The sequence below is a fragment of the Raphanus sativus genome, unplaced genomic scaffold (genome assembly GCF_000801105.2).
Source record: "Raphanus sativus cultivar WK10039 unplaced genomic scaffold, ASM80110v3 Scaffold0501, whole genome shotgun sequence".
NCBI classification, from domain to species: Eukaryota; Viridiplantae; Streptophyta; class Magnoliopsida; order Brassicales; family Brassicaceae; genus Raphanus; species Raphanus sativus.
This window is the reverse complement of record NW_026615819.1, coordinates 1-23,144: the sequence shown is the minus strand read 5'-3', so window position 1 is coordinate 23,144 and position 23,144 is coordinate 1. Positions and strand designations below refer to the sequence as shown.

Genomic DNA, 23,144 nt, shown 5'->3' with positions numbered 1-23,144 from the left:
CAAGGAAGCTCACACAATACACATGACCAAATCGCCAAGATATCCAGTATGTTTTCTTTTCTTTTCATACTTGTCCAATACTTGTAACTTAGAAAGCTTTTGAATTGATAAATGCACAAGAAGAATCTCAGCCTCTCTAACAAGATAGTTACCAATTTTCTATTTTTCTTGCTATGTTTTATCTCATATGATTTTTTTTTCTGGGTGTTGTAGGACAACCAAGTTGTACTTGACCTAAGTCTGACTGTGTATCCAACTTCTGCTGATCTTAATCTGGTGATTTACAGAGAGTAGCTTCTTGTTGTACTGCTCTGGCTATGAAAACTAGTATATCTAACTAAAATAATGTTGTCAGTTGTTGAGCATCCAGTTGATTCGATATATTGTTCTAAGAGAGGTTTTATTTTCTAGTTCATGTTTCATAATCCATATGCATTTACTCTTGACGAAAAGATATATCAAGAACTGATAATAATCTGGAATCAAAATTGCATCAGTAAGATTGACTCTCTATCTTGTGAAAATGGGCAACAAAAATGTATTTGATTCTGTAGTATCTCTCTCAATTACACTCACTTTAAAATGCTCGAAACTTCTCTATTTCGGTCAAGGCGAGTCGTTAACTTTGGTAGTGCATATTGTGTAAACGTTCATAATCTTCACCGCCATCATCATCACGAACAAGCTCAGTGTTTGAAGGTTCAAAATCTTCATAGACATCTCTGAACTAAGTCTGAGCTGTGGGATCGATACCAGCTTCTTCATTCCACTTAGTACAAGTCGATGTAGACAAGACACTCTCTCGATCCATGGATCAAGAAGCTCTCCAATGTCTGTGGAACTCTCAGGATAACTTTTTAACACAGAGCCATCCGAGACATGTTCTCCTAGCTTCTTTAATCCGCTTGGTACAAGTCTACGTAGACGAGATATTCTTCCGATACGTGGATCAGGCTCTTGAATGTCTCTTTTCAACAAAGAGCAATATGAGAGATCAAGTTCTCCCAGTGATTCCAAATTAATGTTGGCCAGATTTAACCTCTAACTTTGAGCATTCTTTTAATTCCAATTTCCACAGTCTACCAAGGTTTCTCATAGAAGAAAGGGAGCTCCATCAGATTTGAACAATAACTGAGATCCAATTCCTGGAGATTAGTTGCACTCCCAATAGAGGAAGGGAGTTTCACCAGTCTTGAGCAATATATAGCTGAGTTTCAATTTTCTGAGATTAATTGCCTTCTCTATTGAAGGGAGTTCCACCAGACTTGAGCAACCATTGAGATCCAATTTTTTAAAATTAACTATATTCCAAATAGACCAAGGACGCTCCACCAGACTTGAGCAACCATTGAGATTCACTTTTTTCAAGTTAACAATATTCCAAATAGAGGAAGGGAGCTTCACCAGATTTGAGCAACCCTTGAGATTCACTTTTTTTGAGATGAAATGCATTCCCAATGGTGGAAGGGAGCTTCAACAGCCTTGAACAATCACTAAGATTCAATATTTGGAGATTAGATGCATTCCCAATAGAAGATGAGAGCTTTACTAGACTCGAGCAAGCATGGAGATTCAATTCTTGAAGATTAGTGGCAGTTGAGAGATCAGGAAGCTCTTTCAATCTTTGAGACATACTCAAATCCATCAGCTTTAGATTGTTGAGCGGCTGTAAAGATAAATGGAGGAGGAAGCACATTAGAACAACAAGTTGACACGATTAGTATTAAACACAAAAGAAAATTGCTAAAGATAGCCCAACTTGAGCAGTTATTTTCAAAATTGAAGATATTACTTACTTTATTTTCTTTCCACAATTTCTTCAGACCGCTAAACCTCATGTCTACTTGGACTAGAAACTCTGGATTAAAACTTGAAGGAAAACATGACATCTGGAAATTCGGCCAAATTAATACTCTGAGTTTTCGAGATATGTATTTCATACTTTCCGGATTAACGCCTCTGCCAAGGATTCTTAAGAATTGAAGATTAGCGAATCTTTCAAAGGCTCTTTCACTTGTCCATTCTAATTCATCATTAAGCTCAAGACTTATTCCTATGACACTACTATTATCCTGTAAAGCAACCCAATGAAACATAAATTGAGGATAGTTAGTTATTAAATAATCTCTCATTTGTAGAGAACATTGCAATGAAAATAGCAATCTCAAAACTTACCGCTTTATCATCCCTAAGTACTTCGCCAATATCTTTAGCATCATTCAAAAATTGGCGTTTTCCAGGTTCATTAATAGATTCTTCTCTCACAATTTGTCTTCCTAGTTGGAGTAGCAACGTAGACATCGTTATCAATCCTGATTCGCTATATATGAGAGATTTTTCAGATAAGATGGCGAAGCCCTTGTCTCACATCCTCAAAACATTTTTCTAGACATCTTTCCACCATATCAACTGGTTCACCCCTGAAAAAGCAGGCTATATGAAGAAATAATCTTTTATCTTCATCATCTAAAGCATCATAACTAAACTTAAAAATACTCGCAAATTCTCCTTTTCGGTCAAGGTGGATCTTTAACTTTGCTAGTGCCTCTGTCCAATCTTGCTTGGACATTCCCCGAAAATAGGAGCCCATAACCCTCAGCCCCAACGGAAGTTCACCTACAAGACTCATAACTTCCAAAGCAAGATCCCTGAAACCATTCCTAGGGTCTTTATGACCAAAAGCATAAATGCAGAAAATTTGAAGAGCCTCATCATATGATGGTAAATTCATCATGTGTATATGCTCGATTTCACTTGCTTTTAAAACAGTTTCATCTTGTGTTGTGATGATTATCCTACTCCCAGGACCAAACCAACTAGTATCTTTCGCCATGGCTTCTAGTTGTACTGACCAATCCACATCATCAAGGACCACAAGAACTTTCTTGTCTTTCAACCTGTCTTTGGCAATTCCCAAATGTGGAATCTTGATATCCTTGTCTTTGGTTAGTTGAGACATAAGCTGCTCTTGTAAATAGAGCATCACACTGTACTCATCAGAACAAGCTGGTCTTGCATACTTACTTTTGATATTGTCCATAAAAAGACTCAGTTGAAAATTTTGGGAGTGTCGGTTGAATAGAGATCTAGCAATGGTGGTCTTACCAATCCCAGAAGGACCCAAGATCCCTACTTTTCTCACCTCATCGGAGTCTAGCTGTAATAATGGTCCCATTCTTGTCATCTGAGATTCCATCCCAACTAAGGTGTTGAAATCACTGCATGGTACGGAAAAGTTCAATTTGTTCGACACATCAGTGGCAATATTTTCAATCATCTCTGCCTCAGTCTTCCTGAAAAAGGGGATGATTAATAGTCAAGAAAAAATCACAAATACTCGAATATTCTTTATACTTAATGAAGAACAGAAAAAGAAAGCAACACTCATTCAGGATATAGATTTTAAGTGACTTATGAAGAGTTTAAGTGAAGAGATTGAGAAACTTGAGAGAGATTCATGAGATAGAGAGTGGCAAGATTGGAGAGAATAATGTGAGAAAGATAAAAATAATTTCCTTAAATCTTATTACAATGACATTAATATATAGAAATTTAAGAGAGAGATTGATGAGATGAGAATAGGTTCCTTTAGGATGCAAATCTATTCATGTGTTCACATATTCTTCCCAATGGCTACCTCAGAGACTATATTATCTAAACGATAAGATAGTATAGTCCCATCTTGACCAAATGTTATCTTCATACTACTGTCTATTAGTATTATATGATACGACTTTCTCAAATATTTTTCCTCTTTTTTTTTTTTTTATGTCATATACTCATTACTTACTTGTCAATACATGATGGTTGTTGTTTAAAAGCTACAAAAAATATGAGAGGTTGGTGTTGTAGAAAGATTGAAGAGAAAGTGGGAATCAAGAGAACGAACCAGTTTGCTGAATGGTAACCTTCGATTTGGGCCACTACCGTCAAAGCATGTTTCCATCTTTGGATCTCTTCCTTTCTTTTTCCTCTACAAGTTTTTCTGAAAACCTTCCCAAAATAGCTCTTCTGCTTCTTTATATCACTGGGATTGACTTGATAGAAAATGGGTATCACCGTGTGACCAAACTCTTCTCGGTAATTGATGATCTCGAAAAGCTCGTTCAAGCACCATGTAGACGAAGCATAGTTCTTCGAGAGCAAGACAATTGCAATCCTCGATCCTCTAATAGCCTCTATGAGCGCAGGACCGATTGACTTACTTCTCTGTATATCACTGTCAATGAATAGGTCGATTCCTTTGCTCGTGAAATCCTTGAGAACGTGGCTGAGAAAGTTTGTGCGGACATCTCCCCCGTGGAAGCTTGGGAAGACCTGATGTATCCGATTTCGAGGCAAAGAAGACGGAGGAGCCAACATGAACAGAGGATCCGTGTTGATCAAGATCGCAGAGGCTTTTAGCAACATGAAGACCTGATGTATCCATTAGTACGATGAACAGAGGATCAAGATCGCAGAGGCTTTTAGCAACACGGAACTAATAAACAAACAAACATAGAGGCTCTTTGAATATACTAACACAAACCCATTTGACTGCAGTAAGCAAGAAAGATAGCTTCGTGGAAACAGAGGTATCACTTATCCACGCAAAATTTGTGGCCAACAAAGTCAGAGAGTCTACCTAACATGCAGGTGGGCCAAAATTCTATAAAGATGTTTGGAAACTTTTGTTTGTTTTTTTCCCAATAGATACATGTTTAAATATGCATACTGATTATTGTATCACAATTTTCATCGTTCCCCCTGTTATGCATGCATGCAATAGTGTTACTAGATGATATTCCAATAGAATCATAGTGTCATGAAAGCACAAATTTTTATACACTTCAGAAAAGCACTTTCTTTTCTTTTTCCTTTTCTCATATGACTTTTTTTCTTGGGTGTTGCAACAACTAGGTGTGATTCAAGAGACCTACCAGTTGCACAAACCTGTTGGTGGTGGTTTCAAGTTGACCTGAGTTGGACTTAGTGTATCCAACTTCTGCTGAACTTAATCTGGCGTTTCACAGAGAGTAGCTTGTTGTTGTATTGCTTTGGCTTTGAGAACTAGTATCTAACTAAAATAATGTGGTGAGTTGTTGAGCATCCAGTTGCTTCAATTTATTGTTCTAAGAGAAGTTTTATTTTCTAGTTCATGTTTCATATGCATTTTTACTCTGACGAAAAAGTATAGCAAGAACTGGTAGTAATCTGGAATCAAAATTGTATCAGTAAGATTGACTCTCTATCTTGTGAAATGGGCAACAAAAATATATTGATTCTGTAGTATCTCTCTCAATTATAATCACCAAAAAGAAACTATAAACAAATCAACATTGTGTCCTGTAATTAGTTAAGAAATGTACTCTTGTCCTCTGCAAGGGCTTTTATGGCATCCAAAAGTTAATCCAAGCCTGTGTATTGTAAAGACACTTCCCCTTGGGTTTATTCATATATCTTCTTTCTTTTCAGTATTGTTGGAAGTATGGAGATAAAACCGATGAGGAAAAGCACTGACAACGTCTTGAAATCATACAGATCCTTCACCGATTTGAGATCTCCAATAGCAAGGCCAGCCTGCAATAATAAGACCGAAAATTCAAGCTACATACTAAGATATACCAAAAGGAAAGCCAAGGAACAAAAGAGCTTTACCCTGACGGTTATATAAGCTGCAGGAATGAGACCGACCAATGTAGCCAAGAAGAAGACATGGAAAGGTACATCGACTATCGGAGAAGCCAGATTGATGAATAGATTCGGCAGCGTTGGTGTTATCCTCAGAAACAACATATAGTTCAGAAGCTTATCTCTACGCTTACCAATCTGTACACAACACACACACAAGTAAATCATCACAACCCCCTCCAAATGAAGAGTTTTCTCATAAAGGTTATCGTAGTTCTCTACCTCAGCCTGAAAGAATCTCAACTTGTCAGGCCATAGCCAAGTGATCAACGGCCTGCCGATCAACTTAGAGAGAAAGAAACAGCAAGTAGCTCCTGCGGTTGCGTTGAAAACAACCAAGACAACGCCTTTGACGACCCCAAAGAGAGCTCCAGCCAAAAGTGACATGAAGATGGTCCCAGGAATCATGAAGGTCTGCATGAAAATGTAGGTGGCACAGTACCCTAAAACGAACTGCGCCGGGTGCTCATTCGCGTAGTCCGCTAGATTGTCTCTGAAACCAAAACAAAAAAGATTACAACTTTATCAATACCCTCAACAAGTTTCGACATTGACACTATCAAGAAGCTCAAGATTCATCAAAATGTCGATTATCCAATAACAAAATTGAAGTCTTTATCAATACCCTTATCAAGTTTCGACATTGGCACTATCAAGAAGCTCAAGATTCATCAAAATATTGATTATCCTATAATAAAGTCTGAGTCTTTATTAATACCCTTAACAAGTTTTGACATTGACACTATCAAGAAGCTCAAGATTCATCAAAATATCGATTATCCTATAATAAAGTTGAAGTCTTTATTAATTTATCAATACCCTTATCAAGTTTTGGCATTGACACTATCAAGAAGCTCAAGATTCATCAAAATATCGATTATCCTATAATAAAGTTCCGAGTCTTTATCAATACCCTTATCAAGTTTTGACATTGACACTATCAATAAAGCTCAGCATTGATCAAAATATATATATTATCTTATGACAAAGTTTGAGTCTTTAACAGAGATACTTGAGGGAGCGGAGATCAGAGATGCTTCTTGGGAGCTTGAGCTTGCCGAACTCTGCAGCGGGCATGGTGATGTAGATGCAGAAGAGACCAGAGGAGAAGACGAGGAAGACGCCGAGGGAGACGGCGAGTTCCCATCGGCTGAGAGGGAACCGATCGAGCTTTGATCGTTTTCCGGAGGGCGAATCGTCGTCGTCGTCTGATAATATCGCTCCGAGCTCTTCGTCTCTGATTAGGTTCCGTGTCGGAGCCATCACCGAATGCAACATCGGAAAGTTTCACTGCAGGGATTAATCCATTGCAATTGCAACGATTTGAGAGATTCGGTTTTGAGGATTATTATTCAGAGAGGGTTAGATTCAGATTTCGAAACGAAATCAATCAGATTATTATTTTTTTTTTGTTCTTCAGATTGTCGTAGAGTCGTGGATAGACAATGGCTCTTTAGACCTTCTGCATGACTAAGAGGGTTCTTCTGACTACTTCGGGATCGAGACCTCTGTATGTGTAAGAGGGTGCGAATAAAAAAATATATTATGGGAGATGCATCTGATTTCTCGAATCACGCTATTTTTTTAGTTTCAAACTTTCAATGGGTTGTAAGAAAATGAGGAAGTTAAAACTTTTTAAAAGGCAAGCCATGAGAGCATCAGTGTGTTCAGGCTTTCCAGTAGAAACTCGGACATAACCTGTAAGCTCTTGATTGTTGTAACGGCGCACCATCACAGCCCATTTTAGTGCCTCTTGTAATGGCGCACCATGACATAAATTGGTTTGGAGAAAGCGTTTTGGAAAGACTGATATCTAATCATATAACCATCTCGCATCTTTCAGCTTCTTTGAATCCATTCACACGTAACCTCACAGAGAATGAAATCCGAATAACTCGAATAGGGCAAGCAAATATCAAACCAACACAAATGGGATGTTCCAACGTTTTATGGCGGTAAAATGATAAAGTCTCCTATTCCAACCCTCTTCCTTTTTCCACCAAATAAATTCATACGTACTCAGATCAACCCCTCTCAAGGAGCAGAAGAAACAAGACGAACAAAAAAAAACTCCAAAATCCAAATAATGTTCGTCTCGAAAATTAATTGTTGTGAATCACCCAAACTACAAATGTAAGTTTTTTTTTTGTTTCAGACTATTATTTTTTTTTTGTTTCTCAACAAAAGCCCCGTAATTTATGAATTCTACGTACATAAAACCCCTCAATTAGAAGTTATCACCGTAGATGAGTTTTCGCTGGTGATCTCTGAGACGAACTCCGCATAACAAGAATCCTCTTCAAAACCCTCATCAATTCCAACACGTTCGTACCGATCTTCTTCTTCTTCTTCCTCTGAGGTGTCTTCTTTGCTAACTTCATACCGCACCCCACGGCGGAGCTCTCTTCGGGAAACAAATGTTGGAGTTAACTTGAAGCCCAAGTATTGATTTGGATAAATCCTATTTGATTTATGATCTTGAAGGATAAAGATCATTATGTGTTTATCAACTAGGAATAGGTTATTTACTTATCTATATATATGATGTCGTGTGTGACGAGTTATATAGAGTTGTGTGTTGTGAGTTTTAACCTAAGGCTAAAAGAGATTTGTTCTTGAAGCTTTTGTTGAGTTTGAAGTGGAATAAGAGAAGGACTTCTTGTTCAAGGTTTCGTGTGATTCTATATTTGGTATCAGAGCCTCCTAATAGTTTTCACAAGTAATCATGAGCGACGTCAAAGATATAATCGTGAAAGACAAAGACAAAGACACCGGCCCTCCTTCTGTCAAGTTCCCAATGTTGACAACTACAAACTATACCGTCTGGTCCATGAGAATGACGATAGCTCTCAAGGTTTGTGAAGTTTGGGAAGCAATAGATGGTGAAACGCAGGATACAAAGAAAAATAATATGGCTATAGCTTACCTGTTTCAGTCCATACCCGAACCAATGATACTACAGGTTGGTAATATAGTTACTGCAAAGGGGGTGTGGGAAGCAATCAGAGCAAGACATGTTGGTGCGGAGAGAGTCAAAGAAGCTAGGCTTATGACTCTCATGACAGACTTTGACAAGCTCAAGATGAAGGATGATGAGACAATTGATGTCTTTGCTGGAAAACTTGCAGAAATCTCATCCAAAGCTGCGTCTTTGGGAGAGACTATTAACGAAACAAAACTAGTGAAGAAATTCTTGAAAAGTCTACCAAGAAAAAAGTTTATACATATGGTTGCTTCACTTGAGCAGGTTCTCGATCTTAAAACAACTAGTTTCGAAGATATAGTGGGAAGATTGAAAGCGTATGAAGAAAGAATTGCAGATGAAGAAGAAGAAACATCTGATGATCAAACAAAACTTATGTACGGTGATGCAAGTCAAGATGGTTATGGAGGTAATTACAATGGAATGCGAGGTAGAGGCCGTGGTGGTCGCTCCAACTTAAGAGGAAGAGGACGCGGTCGTGCGGGTTCATTCTATACACAGAAAGAGGCGTATCGACAGCGTCAGAGCGGGGATATCTCTCACATTACTTGCTTCAGATGTGAGAAACAAGGTCACTACGCCTCAGACTGCCCTGATAAGCAACTTAAACTTCAAGAAACGGTTGAGAGAAGGGATGATGATACTCAAAAGGCGGATGACTTGATGGTACATGAGCTAGTCTACCTAAACGAAAGAAAAGTAAATCCTACCATCTTTGAGGCTAATAAAGATATGGAGAACGTATGGTATCTAGATAACGGAGCATCAAACCATATGTGTGGGAATCGGAGTTTCTTCCAGGAGATTGATGAAACAGTAATTGGCAAAGTCAGATTTGGTGACGACTCGAGGATTAGCATAAAGGGAAAGGGCTCCATTAGGTTTGTGTTTGATGGAGGAGAGAAGAAAACCTTAAAGGATGTCTATTACATCCCGGGATTAAAATCAAACATTATAAGTTTAGGACAAGCTACTGAAGCAGGTTGTGAAGTACGCATGAATGAGAGTACACTATCTCTGTTTGACAAGTTCGGAGGGATCATGGTTCGTACTACACGATCAGCAAACCGACTTTATAAGGTTGTCCTGGCAGCTGACCATACCTATTGTTTGATGCTCAAGCAATCCTCTGAATCAACTATGTGGCACGCTCGACTTGGTCATGTGAATGTTGATACAATGAGATTGATGATGAAGAAGAATCTTGTTACTGGTATACCTGAGTTTGAGATAAAAAAAGAGACATGTGTATCTTGTTTACTTGGAAAACAAACCAGGAAGTCCTTCCCGCAAACAACATCGTTCCGAGCCTCTGCTCCGCTTGAACTAATTCATGGAGACCTATGCGGTCCAATCTCGCCTCCGACACCAGGACATAAGAGATACATCTTTGTGTTGATAGATGATTATACACGCTATATGTGGACAATATTGTTGAGTGAGAAAAGTGAAGCTTTTGAGAAGTTTAAAAACTTCCGAACACTTGCTGAACAAGAAACACAGTGTGAGATTAAGACGTTTCGATCAGATAGAGGAGGAGAGTTTATATCTCATGAGTTTCGAGACTACTGCGACAACAACGGTATTAAGAGACATCTAACTGCACCCTACAGTCCGCAGCAGAATGGGGTCGTTGAACGTCGAAACCGAACACTTATGGAGATGACTAGAAGCATCTTGAAGCATATGAGTGTCCCTAACGATCTGTGGGGTGAGGCTATAAGACACTCCACCTATTTGATAAACAGAGTGGCCACAAGAACATTGGACGGAAGGACACCTTATGAGATGCTACGATCCAGGAAGCCAAACGTAGCTCACCTTCGATGTTTTGGATGTGTTTGTTACGCCAGAACAGAAACAGTGGGAAGGAAGAAGCTTGATGATAGAAGCAGAGTGTTGGTTCATCTAGGAACAGAGCCTGGATCAAAGGCATATCGATTATTGGATCCAAAAACTCGGAAAATTGTAGTAAGCCGTGATGTCTGCTTCGAAGAAGAAGAAGAATGGGACTGGAGTAAAGAAACAGAGTACTCGAATGCAGAGGAGCTTACCGTAGAAGTAAGACATCAAGCGAATAGCAAAGCGGAGCAAGAGAATTCTCAGAGTGGGGAAGAAGACGAAGTTATTGTTGATAATAATGATGGTGAAGATGATGAATACTCGGCTGAAGAAGATAATGCTCCACAAAGAAAGTCACAGAGAGTAAGTTCAAAACCGTCATATCTTGATGATTATATTCTTTTGGCGGAGATTGAGAGTGAACGACTGTTGATGCTTGTGAACGATGAGCCCTACGACTTCAATGAAGCAAAAAAACTGAAAGTATGGATCGATGCCTGTAAAGAGGAGCTGTTCTCTATTGAGAAAAACAATACATGGGAGTTATGTGAGTTACCTGCTGGAGTGAAATCAATTGGTCTTAAGTGGGTATTTAAGATAAAACGTAATGCTGATGGCAGCATTAGCAAGTTTAAAGCTCGGTTAGTAGCGAAGGTTTATGTGCAAAGACATGGTATTGACTATGACGAGGTCTTTGCACCCATGGCTCGAATTGAAACAATCAGATTGATCTTAGCGTTGGCTGCTTCTAAAGGTTGGGAGATTCACCACTTAGACGTTAAAACTGCTTTTCTAAATGGAGAATTGAAGGAAGAGGTGTTTGTTGTTCAACCCGAAGGCTTTGTTATAAAGGGTCAAGAGAGTAAAGTCTACAAACTCAAACGAGCTCTATATGGCTTACGCCAGGCACCAAGGGCGTGGAACTTGAAGTTGAACCAGATACTTAGAGGCCTGAACTTTCAAAGATGTTCCAAGGAACCTTCTTTATACAGGAAGGAAGTTAACAATGAGCTGCTGGTAGTAGTGGTTTATGTGGACGATCTATTGGTTGCAGGGTCTTCTCTAAAGATGATACAAGCATTTAAGCTAGAGATGGCATCCAAGTTTGAGATGAGTGACCTAGGTAAGTTGACTTACTACTTAGGAATTGAAGTGCTTCAAGGTGAAGATGGCATTGTGCTTAAACAAGACAGGTACGCACATAAGATTCTTGAAGAAACTGGGATGGCTTCGTGCAATGCAACTCATGTTCCTATGGAGATTAATGCTAAGTTCTCTAAGTCACCTGACGAAGGGAACATTGACGAGAAGGAATATCGACGAATCATAGGATGCCTGCGTTACTTACTGCATACTCGACCTGACCTATCTTTTAGTGTAGGCGTACTCAGTAGGTATATGCAGGCGCCCAAGGAGTCTCACGGAGCAGCGTTGAAACAGGTACTAAGGTATCTACGAGGGACGTGTTCTTTGGGTCTTCGGTTTGAGCGAGGAGATAAGCTAAAACTGGAAGGCTACAGTGATAGTTCTCATAATGTTGATGAGGATGATGGGAAAAGCACAACTGGTCATATCTTCTACTTTGGGAACAGTCCTATAACATGGTGTTCAACAAAGCAAGAAATAGTGGCATTGTCTAGTTGTGAAGCTGAGTTTATGGCAGCCACCGAAGCTGCTAAGCAGGCTATTTGGCTCCAAGAGTTGTTGAGTGAAGTCATGAATGAAGACTGCAGACGTGTGATCATAAGGGTCGACAACAAGTCAGCGATCCAACTGACAAAGAACCCTGTGTTTCATGGCCGAAGTAAACACATACATCGAAGGTTTCATTTCATCCGAGAGTGCGTGGAGAATGAACAAGTGGAGGTGGAACATGTGCCTGGAACTGAGCAGAGAGCTGACATACTAACCAAGTCACTTGGAAGAATTAAATTCAAGGAGATGAGGAGCATGATTGGAGTTAAAGATGTGGGTGGGTTCAAGCTTAAGGGGGAGATTGTTGGAGTTAACTTGAAGCCCAAGTATTGATTTGGATAAATCCTATTTGATTTATGATCTTGAAGGATAAAGATCATTATGTGTTTATCAACTAGGAATAGGTTATTTACTTATCTATATATATGATGTCGTGTGTGACGAGTTATATAGAGTTGTGTGTTGTGAGTTTTAACCTAAGGCTAAAAAAGATTTGTTCTTGAAGCTTTTGTTGAGTTTGAAGTGGAATAAGAGAAGGACTTCTTGTTCAAGGTTTCGTGTGATTCTATAACAAAGACGATTTCGTCTCTCCGCCAAGCTCGATCCTAAGACTCTGGCTTCTCGGTGGCAGTTCTTCTTCATTGAGATATTCCCACAACATATCCATTTTCTCCTCTGCATTAACGTTCCAAAGACTTCTCCTTTCCACATAAGAGAAGCTCTTCCTCTGATCGTCATCGTCGTAACTTCCGAAACATCTGTCATGATCTCCCCGGTGTATATTCTCCGGCGAGTGTTTCCACAGTGGAGGTGAATCGGTGCCGGAATTTTGGAAAGAATCTTGGGAAGCAAGCAATGGAAAACTAAATTCTTCCGAAGACACACTGTTCATAGCCATTTTATAGGATCAATAAAGAGCAGAAGAGAGGATCAATAAGACAAGAAGACACACCGTTTGTGTGTGTTTGTTGGTGATGTTGGATTTGTTGCTCTGTTTTTTTTCCCTCTGTTCCTTTTGTAGTTCAACTGCTACAACAAGTCAACGGTAAGTTTCCAGTTTAAACGATTTTAACTCTTAATCAGGCAACTGTATTTTCCAGTCTACATAGTTTATGTCTCTAGTTCTCCATTACCATTAGTAATTGCAAATGGTTTATAATATTCTCATATTATAATTTGTAATAGCATAATTATCCAGTATTAAAAAATTTGCAGTTTGGTTTACATATATATAAATGTGAAAGCTGAAAAAGTTTTACATTGATTTATTTTCTATTTACAGATTATAAAAATATTAAATAAATGACTGCAACCGACAATTATATGTATTATGAAGATTTATATCTAACATTTTTACTTTCACCATTTAGAACCGTTTAATGAAAATTCTACTTACACTATGCTAAAATTTTCATTTTTTTTTTATTTTCTTTATTAATTTGACATCATTTTTTATTGGACAAGACTTGGATTCACCCCCTATGGTGAACCTTCAAATTCACCACCTCTCTAGTAACCAATCAAAGTGCCAACTAGACTAATAATAAAATAATTAAAAAAATAAATAATATCACATTTAATAATGTTAATATCACTATTTAATCCCTAAACTCAAACTATATACCCTAAATCCAAATTCTAACCCCGAAATTTTAAATTATAAACCCAAACTCTATACCTTAAACCCAAACTCTATACCCTAAACCAAAATCTTAAACTCTAAACCCAAACCATAAATCATAAACCAAGAAATCTAAACTTTAAACCCAAAATTATACCCTAAACTCAAACCATAGACCCTAAACCCAAATCTTATACTCTAAAACCAAACCATAAACCCTAAACCCAAACTGTAGACCCTAAACCGTAACCCAAACCATGAACTCTAAATCCAAAATTTAATTCTTAACCTTAAATTTCAAAAGAACAACATCAATATTAATCCAAATATTTAGGGTATAGTGTTTGGATTTTGTATTTACGTTTTGGGTTTAGAGTCTAGAATTTGGGTTTATGGTATAAGTTTGGGTTTAGAGTTCAGGTTTTTGGGTTTATGATTTATTGTTTGGGTTTAGGGTATAGAATTTGGGTTTAGGGTATAGAGTTTGGGTTTATAATTTATAATTTAGGGTTTAAATTTTGGATTTAGGGTATAGAGTTTGAGTTTATGGATTAGATAGTGATATTAGCATTATTAAAATTGACACTATTTGTTTTTTTTAATTATTTTGATTTTTGAAAAAATTATTTAATATTTTTAATCATTAATCTAGTTGACACTTTAATTGGTTATTAGAGAGGTGGTGAATTTGAAGATTCACCATAGGGAGTGAATCCAAGTCTTGTCCTTTTTTATTGGGCTCGAAATCCAGTCTTTATGATCTGATTGCACCATGTTCGCATTTTTCTGTCAAGGTAGTTCATACTTTATATTCCTCCATTTGTAATTGCTAATCGGATTACAACTTACATAAATTTAAAAGTGTTAAAATCTAGAGATTGTTATGCTGTTATATAGTTATAATAAATTAAATTTGGTAGTTAACTCTATAAGTTATGAAACGTATAAAAAGAGTTATGAGAGGGACCTAACGCAGTTTCATCTCATCAGCCAGCGGAGTGATTGACTGAGGAAAATATGAACATAAAGCGTGGTCTCTATCTATTATCATCAATGTTATAACTCCACCTCATGAAAATAGTATTTCTTCAACAATTGACTAAACATGTGCTTTATAACTATCAGAGTCTCTATCTTCCAATTTTTTTTCAAATGGTGTTAACCAACCAAGGAGAAAATACTGTAGAAGGCTAAAATAAATAAAAACATCGGAGATGCAAATCATGAATTGAAACCTTCAGTTATATGCTTGTAAGAAGACAAGTTTAAGCAAAAGCCATCTATGTTTATAAAATATTAAGAGGCCACACAAGGTTTATGCGTGGGTGTGTGCTAATGCCGTATGTTTGATGAAATCAACATCATATGTACCAAGAAGAAGATGACCTAGAACTGAGATTTCGTCATCTTTGCGCGATTTTTACTTTCCTTGATCTTGTAAAACCATCTGCATTGGTAAGTACAGAAGAACCATGGTTCCATGTTCTTAGTAGATCGAGACAAGGGCAAAAACGTCAAGGATATCTGGCTTGCAGTTGTTAGAGTAGGCAAGAAAACAAATCAATACCGCTTTTATATATGGAGACCTCGTCTAAGTGGAATGCCTTCTGATTCAAACCCATCCTCATTTGTGTGCTTGCTTATACGCAATGGTAATATTACCGATGAACCTGCAATAACATAGCCATAACAATTAACAATCAGTTTCAAACTATCAGAAACCCCAGAGGGATCGATGCAGACACTTGGTATAAGAATATATGTACACAACAGATAGCAATCATGAATAGCTCGGTTCCTGAAGTTCCTGCTAGTATATATTATATACATCTATATACATTATGCATATCATCGTTCCTCGTAGGTGAGAGATAACAGCACTGATATCTATATACATTAACATTATGCATATCATTTTCAACAGTTGGCTTTACTCCTTTTTCGGTGTGTATATACTGTATATATATGGTTGTATCTATAAGCTATACTGCATTGGATTTATACTCGACCCAAAAAATAGAATTTGTGTAGAATATGGTGTACACGCATACGCTTGAGTGCCAGCAATATTTTTCTTTTGTATCTGTTGTGGTATTATCAATGTTAGGAGAACATGAAATAGACAAAACATGTCATGGTAGACTAGTTTGTTGATAAAAATATTTAAGGTTTATTATTTAATACTATTGCATATTTTCAGTGTAACTGACGTACTTTTTCATGAGAAGAGTATTAATAATATTTTGATAAATATATAAAAGCATTAATTTTACTTTATGGTTAAAAAAAAACCATAATAACCAGTTACATAGATCATGAAAAGTAGTCCAAGCGAAGTCAACTCTTTTTCATGTATTAAACGATTGTCACAAATTGTCAGAAGGATTCATTTTTAATTTCGAAGATTTTCAGAAGTTGTATCTTTCTTTTATCAAAGTCACAGGCACAATAGTTCTTGACGGCCAAAAAAAAATCTATTTCAAATAGATAATCGGTAACAAAAACAACAAACTAAAGCGAAGGGTGAGATACAGACAACACAAGGTTATTAGATTTTAATATTTTATCATTTTAACCATTCTTTTTGGTTATAAAGGTTTGCAGATTTGAACAACAGTACTGTATTTGATGAGTTTTACAAGATATTAAACATAGAGTGCACTAATGGAAGCCCATGGCACCTGACTTCAAAGCAGGTGCATCTGGTGGTGGTGAAGGTAAAACGGTTAACGCTAATACTCCACTAATGGCCGCTGCGATTGCTCCGACCACAAATACTGGTAGGTTTCCACCACCGAAGAGGGCGTCAAAAGATCCTCCTCCAAGTGATATTATCATTTGTGGTATCACAATCGCCAAATTTAAAACTCCAATAGAAAGTCCTGTAAACAAAAGAAAAAGAGTATAACACCTTAAAAAATCGAATTTAAATATTTATGTTATAAAGTGAAACCATTTGGTGTAGTAAACTGGATAAAATGAAACCTACGAATTATTAAAAAAATCTCATCCAACTACTGCTATGGATAAACTTAAGATTTTGAAAAAGTAACAAAGGAGAGATTTACTCCTTTTTCTTTCTTGACAAAAAAGGAAAATTATCTTTAACTAGATATGAATTTAACTGGAAACAAATCTCTCTTACTCATTAATGTATTCAAACCAAACATTTGAACTTATTACATGGTAATTTAATTGGTCCCAAATTGTCAGACGACTAGATTTCTCAATTAACAGGAGAAGATAATAGATTATATAAATAAATTAAATTAGACAAAATTTACCTTGGCCGGCGCCGGAGCTATTTGAAAATATGGAGGCTAGTGCAAATGGAATACTGAAAGTAATCTGTAAAAAAAATTATTTATTATATTTTGCTAAAAATATAAAAATGTAATAAACTCAAAAGAAGACAAAAATCTGAAATACTTACAGCTAATGGAATACCAAGAACAGCAAAGAGACTCAACGCTCCAGCTCTCACACCAGACGACGGTCCGGCCAACTCACCGGCGGTTTTCCGGTGTTCCGCCGCCAGCTTAGAAACTAGAACCGTCATGGCCAAACCTATGGCAAGGATGAAGTTCACAATCCCCCAAAGCCGTTTAGCTCCTCCCACTTTCCGACCAATCCACTCTACACCAAGTGACATAAACAAAAGAACTATCGACTGAAGCATCAATCCCAATGCACCAGCGTGTACTCCTTTGTTGTATAGTTTCACCATTCCAGCGTCTCCTCCTGAATCTCCACCGTACACTTCACGACCCATCCAGTCAGTATCGAACAAAAGAAACGGGAACCATGCGATCCAGTTTAGTGCCGTGACCATTAGAAGCATCCACATGGGACGTTGCATGACTTTAAAAGCACCAAATATTTCTCCAAAGAATGGAACACTCGATGACTTCTCGTCGCCGGAGTTTACCGCCGGAGACCATTGTTTGTCTTTAACGTACCAGAGGGACGAGACGGTGACGATGAGGAGGAGCGTGATGGATAAGAAGAAACAAGACTTGAGATTCGCGCAGTAGATATCGCAAGCTTTGGTCATTGCGAACGGGAACATCTTGTGGAGGTTACTGTAAGAACCTGCCACGTAAGAATTTTATTATATTAGTTTACAAAAAAAAAGAATTTTATTATATTTTCAAATTATTCCTTCATACGAAATGCATTCACCGTAAAAAAAACTGAATAGATTAAATTTAATATTCACTAAAATATAATATAAACCTGCGGCGTATCCCAAAACGTTTCCAACCGCCATAAAGAAGGAGAAAAACCCGTTTGCGACTCGAGTTCTTTTAGCGTCTCCGGCGGATAGGTCGGCGAGGAAAGCGCGGCACGGTCCTTGGAGGGTGTTGTTAGCCACGTCGAGGATCCAGAACCCGAAGGCGAAGATCCCGATGGCTCGGACCCTCGGGGTATCCTGCTCGAGTTTGTCTCCCATTTTATGGCCGAAATCCGCGGCGTATCCGATCAAGAACACGGCGACGGCGACCAGGGCGGCTCCGGCGGCGATGAAGGGACGACGGCGACCGAATCTCGAGGTGCATCTGTCACTGTGGTAACCGACGATCGGTTGAACGATCATGCCGGAGACGGGACCGCATAGCCAGATGAGAGAGGACCATTTGTGAGGGATACCGAGAAGCTGAACGTAAGGAGTTAGGAGAGAGAGCTGTAGGGCCCACCCGAACTGTAAACCGGCGGCGATGGAAGCGACGGAGATGATTTTGCGGAGGGGAGATGGCTGGTTCAGATCTTCCTCTGGTGACTGTGTCTCTACAACGGCCGCATCTTTTGCGGTTTTTTCTGTTTCAAAAGCTCCCATTCTCTAAAAAATACGAATAAAAAAGAAAAGAAAATTCGTTTGTATTTCTTTTTTTTTCTGTCTTTTTCTATTTTCTTGTGATGTAAGAGACGAGAGAATGGTGCTGTATTTATAGTGAAACAGGAAGAGGAGTGTGACTTTTATATTTTAATTCTAATTAATTTTTATTTGGAGATGATAAATTTTTTGGATAAGACAAGAGTAAGAAATATAATTATGGTGAGTGTCTGGTAAGGTGGAGCCACGGGGTCACTTATTAAATAATTTTCTGTTTCACGGGAGTTCATTGTTTTCAACTACAAGTGACTTGGACGTGATTCAGTATCAACAATTTCATTTGACTAAAATTGCGTTTATGTTGTATATGCAGTTTTGAACAGGGTAGTGTAAAATTATCTGAAATAAAACAATGTAGTCAAGTATTTTCTTAACAATATAGTCAATTGTTTGAATAAATATTTAGTTGAATAAGTTTTTCTGGCCAAAGCCGATATTTAATTAATTTTGAATTACAAATCACTTTAACATTTAACCAAAAATCTTAAAATATAATATGTGGTTTATTTATAAATATAAACGTTGACCAAAACAAGATATTAAAAGAATGTTATATTTGTTTGGAAACAAATACATGACTGTTTTGACCAAAAAAAAACAAACATATTAATCTTATTATTATATATTCACAACATAATACTGAACTATTGAAAATACGAGTAAAAATATATTTACTTTAATGAGCTACACGTTATTGTTAATCCAGACGAATTTTCAGTCTAAAATTAATTGGTGACAAATAGATAGACCCATATATCTTATATATTGTTAAAAATCTCCTTTAACTTTTTATGTGAAATATTTTGTGTCTAATATTCATCATTAAGCCTGGGCACGGATCAAATATCCGGGTTTTTGAAGGTATTTGTGATTTTCTTCGAATGTTATGGATATTTAAATTTCTGATTTGCATTGCTTCGAAAAATATGGATATTTGGAAAAGCGAAAATCCGGAAAATAAATAGATATTTGCGGATATTTACGGATACTTACAGATATCTAATTTATTTTGATTAATACAAATAATCTTAAAAGTTTGATACAAATTTGTTTTTGTAAAATATTTTTTTTGCATGATATAAAAGATAAAAAATAAAAATAAGTAGTGAATCTACATATTTTGTAAATTTTTAAACTTAGTTAACATTTATAATAAATTAAAACTTAGGAAAAAATATAATTGTCATAAATGTTTTCTCTTCCTTTTATGTAATACTTTTATATAAGTAATAATGTAAATAGAATCTGTCAAATCATATGTTAGAATAATAATTATATAATTATATACATTTAAAACTTTAAATATAATTAAAATATACATGTATTTATGTATTGACGGATCAGATCGGATATTCGCTTCTCAAAATTTTAATATTTGTGATTTGCTTCGATTTTAACGGATATTGAATTTTATTATTTGTTTTGCTTCGAAAACTTACAGATATCTGAAATTTTTGGATCGAATAGTAACGAATAACAAATCAAATCAAATCAAATTTAACGGATAAAATGTTCAGCCCTATTCATCATATATGCCAACTTTATACCTGAAAAAGGCGAATTTCACTTATGGCCCTTTTTGGATCGCCAAGACATATTCGAATTCACATCGTCCACCATCAAGGCTTGTCTTATGTAATGTACGTAATATCGTGGATCAAGCCTTAACATTTGGCTCCAATAACGGTTATAGAAGAAGCATTGCCGAATATATCTCAGCTGAATCCATTCTTATTCCAGACATTTTCATACTTGGGATCAAATCTCACTATAAGATTCAATCAGCCAAACATTTTCCAAATCTGATGCACTCAAAATAGCCCCCAACGCCGGCATTCGCCCAAGACATTAGACCAAACGCTTATTTTCCGTTTTGTAAACATGTCTTAATATCCTGTCACTGATTAGTTTTTACCTTTGACTTGTTTGTAACCCTAATTTATAAAATTTAATTAGCATGAAAATATTTCACATCAAATGTTGAGAACTTCAAGTAATGTTGAATGAAAAAAAAATTGAACATATGAGCTACTCGCCCTAAAAGTTTGTATTGTAGTCACAATTAAGATCTCCGCACTCAAAGCTTTGGTTTTACTTTTCCAAATTTGACTTTTCCTAAGAACGGAGAAGTCCATATAGTTTTCCTTACTTATCAACCGGACATGCAACTTGAAGAAAGCATATAAACATACTCAAAGCATATATTTGTTGAACTATTGGATTCTAGTTGTCTGCGAACTAGTCTCAAATAGACGCACTTGGCACTTATGTTTGTAGACTTGGATCACATATTTGTCAAACTCCTTACGCCGTCTTTTCTATCCTTACAGGTTCCAAGTTCCAGTCTCCACTCTTACATAAGTTCGATTTGTTGCTAACCTTAGTTGTTATATCATCAATTTTGGAGTGCATATATCGTCAGTCTTGCGACATTATTTAGCAAACATCATCATCAGTTCTATTTTATATGACCTTAAAACAACGTTCAAAACATGTATAGGCTTATATTGGTGAAAAGTGTTTTTAATTATTCCTGAGTCATGACTCATGAGTAATCAAAATTACATCCACTAAATGAAATCAAATCTAGTAAATGTCTCCCGCAAAAACAAGGTGGACACTAGATCAATGCAATTCAGTTGAATTTTATGGACATGAAAAAAACTATAAGGAAATGTTGAATAATCACTTAACTCAAAAGTTCTTTTTAAAATGCAAATAATTTGTTTCCCCCCTAAATTATATAGGGTCGGGAATCGGGACCCCAAAAGAAGCTTATAATTTGGTAGCTACTAAAACGATCGTGGTTCGCTCCATCATTATGCACTCGTAGTTGAATGTGACTAGGCAATGAGTGTCTATTGCTTAATTTTCTTTAAAACTCAACTGTTTATTACATTATTCTATGCGAAAAGTCAACATATTAATCACGGGGAGATCCAGTATCAATAATTTAGATCATTATAAACTGTAAAAGAGGGCCATAACTAACGAAACTATTCCCAGAGAGGGAAAATAATAGTCGTCAGGCTAATTTGCTGATCTGATTGTTTTTCAATGTCAGATTTGAAGTTTAAAAACATTGGAGTATATGATTAACACACATATATATACATATAGGTTCCTTCAAAATACTAGGTTACATCCATTTTCCACCGCTGCAGTATTTATCAACTATAGTTGAACCACGCGACTGTGGCGGGTGATCAAGACGTTCTGTGGATCCTTAAGGTACCCAAACTCGAATCAGCATCACACCAGATTTCCACAACGCGGAACCACCAAGTTTACCATTTTTTTTAAAGTTTGAACTAAAAGTTCCACATGTCACTCAAAAAGAGTATTGATGCTAAGACAACTCTATAACAAACTATATATATGATAAGTTTAAGAAAAACTATATATGATTTATAAACTTTAGACTACACAACTCTAGCAATAGATCACAATATTTCAAAATTGTCATCGTCGCACAACTATTGGGTACATCACTCTGCAATGCCGTTAGATCTCGTTGAGTAAGTCTAATCAATATCTATGTTTTGCCTAGATTCAAATAAAATGTTTAGTGTTCAACAATTTTAAAAGAAAAAAATAAAAACCTTTTATTGCGTCCACTTCACCTAGAATCAATGAATGAACCAGTCTAAATCATAGTAGAGAAAGGCGTTAGCAAAATTATTGTAAGAATATTTGTCCACACATAAATGAAATTTACCAAAACCAGCACCTAATCTGAGAGTAATTTTGTAAAGTTTCTTATTTCCAATGAATGCTACAAAAGCCAACCAAAATTGGACATCACTGTTAGTCTAGAGAGAGAGAGAGAGAGAGAGAGAGAGAGAGAGAGAGAGAGAACGCATTGCCAAAAAAGCTATCGAGGGATGTTTTTTTTTGTAGATGTTATGCTCCAACCAACTATAATGTTCAATCAATAACTAATATACGTACTGATTAACTTTAAACACCGATCATCTTTTTCACTTTACAATTTTGTTAGATAGCCGAGATACATCCCACAAGGCCACAACATTAACATAAACACAGTTTAGGAACAAAAAGGTCCTTTACAATGAGAAAATAATTTCTCTTGGCATTTTTCCAACAAATATTTTTACAGAGTATTTTCCTATTAGAAAGGGAAAAACAAGAGAACAAACAAGAGACGGCTTTTATTTTATAAAATATTATTTTTACTAGTTTTATAAAAACTTACTTTTATATCATATTTCATTTTATTGGTTAATTCTTTTTTCACATTGAAATAGTAATACTATAGTTTTAAAGAAACACTCGATCTTGACCTACCCGACCGGGCGGATATTTATTTTATTTTTTAGTTTTCTTTTGTTTTTACTAAAAGGTCCTTTACAATGAGAAAATAATTTCTCTTGGCATTTTTCCAACAAATATTTTTACAGAGTATTTTCCTATTAGAA

At 36.5% G+C, this 23,144-nt stretch overlaps 2 protein-coding genes and 2 pseudogenes across 2 annotated transcripts; all 4 read right to left on the bottom strand.

Moving 5' to 3' along the window:
• Nucleotides 1-477: 477 nt before the first annotated feature.
• LOC130502318 (disease resistance protein TAO1-like) lies at nt 478-4,611 on the bottom strand (annotated as a pseudogene).
• A 583-nt stretch (nt 4,612-5,194) lies between these two features.
• On the bottom strand, nt 5,195-7,103 carry LOC108814349 (uncharacterized membrane protein At4g09580). Its single transcript, XM_018586902.2, has 4 exons — nt 6,683-7,103; nt 5,893-6,163; nt 5,638-5,808; nt 5,195-5,559 (listed from the first exon to the last, which is right to left on the bottom strand). Exons 1-4 carry the CDS (start codon nt 6,946-6,948, stop codon nt 5,428-5,430), a joined length of 840 nt encoding a protein of 279 aa, XP_018442404.1. The 5' UTR covers nt 6,949-7,103; the 3' UTR covers nt 5,195-5,427.
• An 804-nt stretch (nt 7,104-7,907) lies between these two features.
• On the bottom strand, nt 7,908-13,088 carry LOC108815380 (uncharacterized; annotated as a pseudogene).
• A 3,252-nt stretch (nt 13,089-16,340) lies between these two features.
• Nucleotides 16,341-18,741, bottom strand: LOC108814487 (sucrose transport protein SUC1). Its single transcript, XM_018587073.2, has 4 exons — nt 18,048-18,741; nt 17,245-17,903; nt 17,096-17,159; nt 16,341-16,693 (listed from the first exon to the last, which is right to left on the bottom strand). Exons 1-4 carry the CDS (start codon nt 18,646-18,648, stop codon nt 16,473-16,475), a joined length of 1,545 nt encoding a protein of 514 aa, XP_018442575.1. The 5' UTR covers nt 18,649-18,741; the 3' UTR covers nt 16,341-16,472.
• Nucleotides 18,742-23,144: the final 4,403 nt, after the last annotated feature.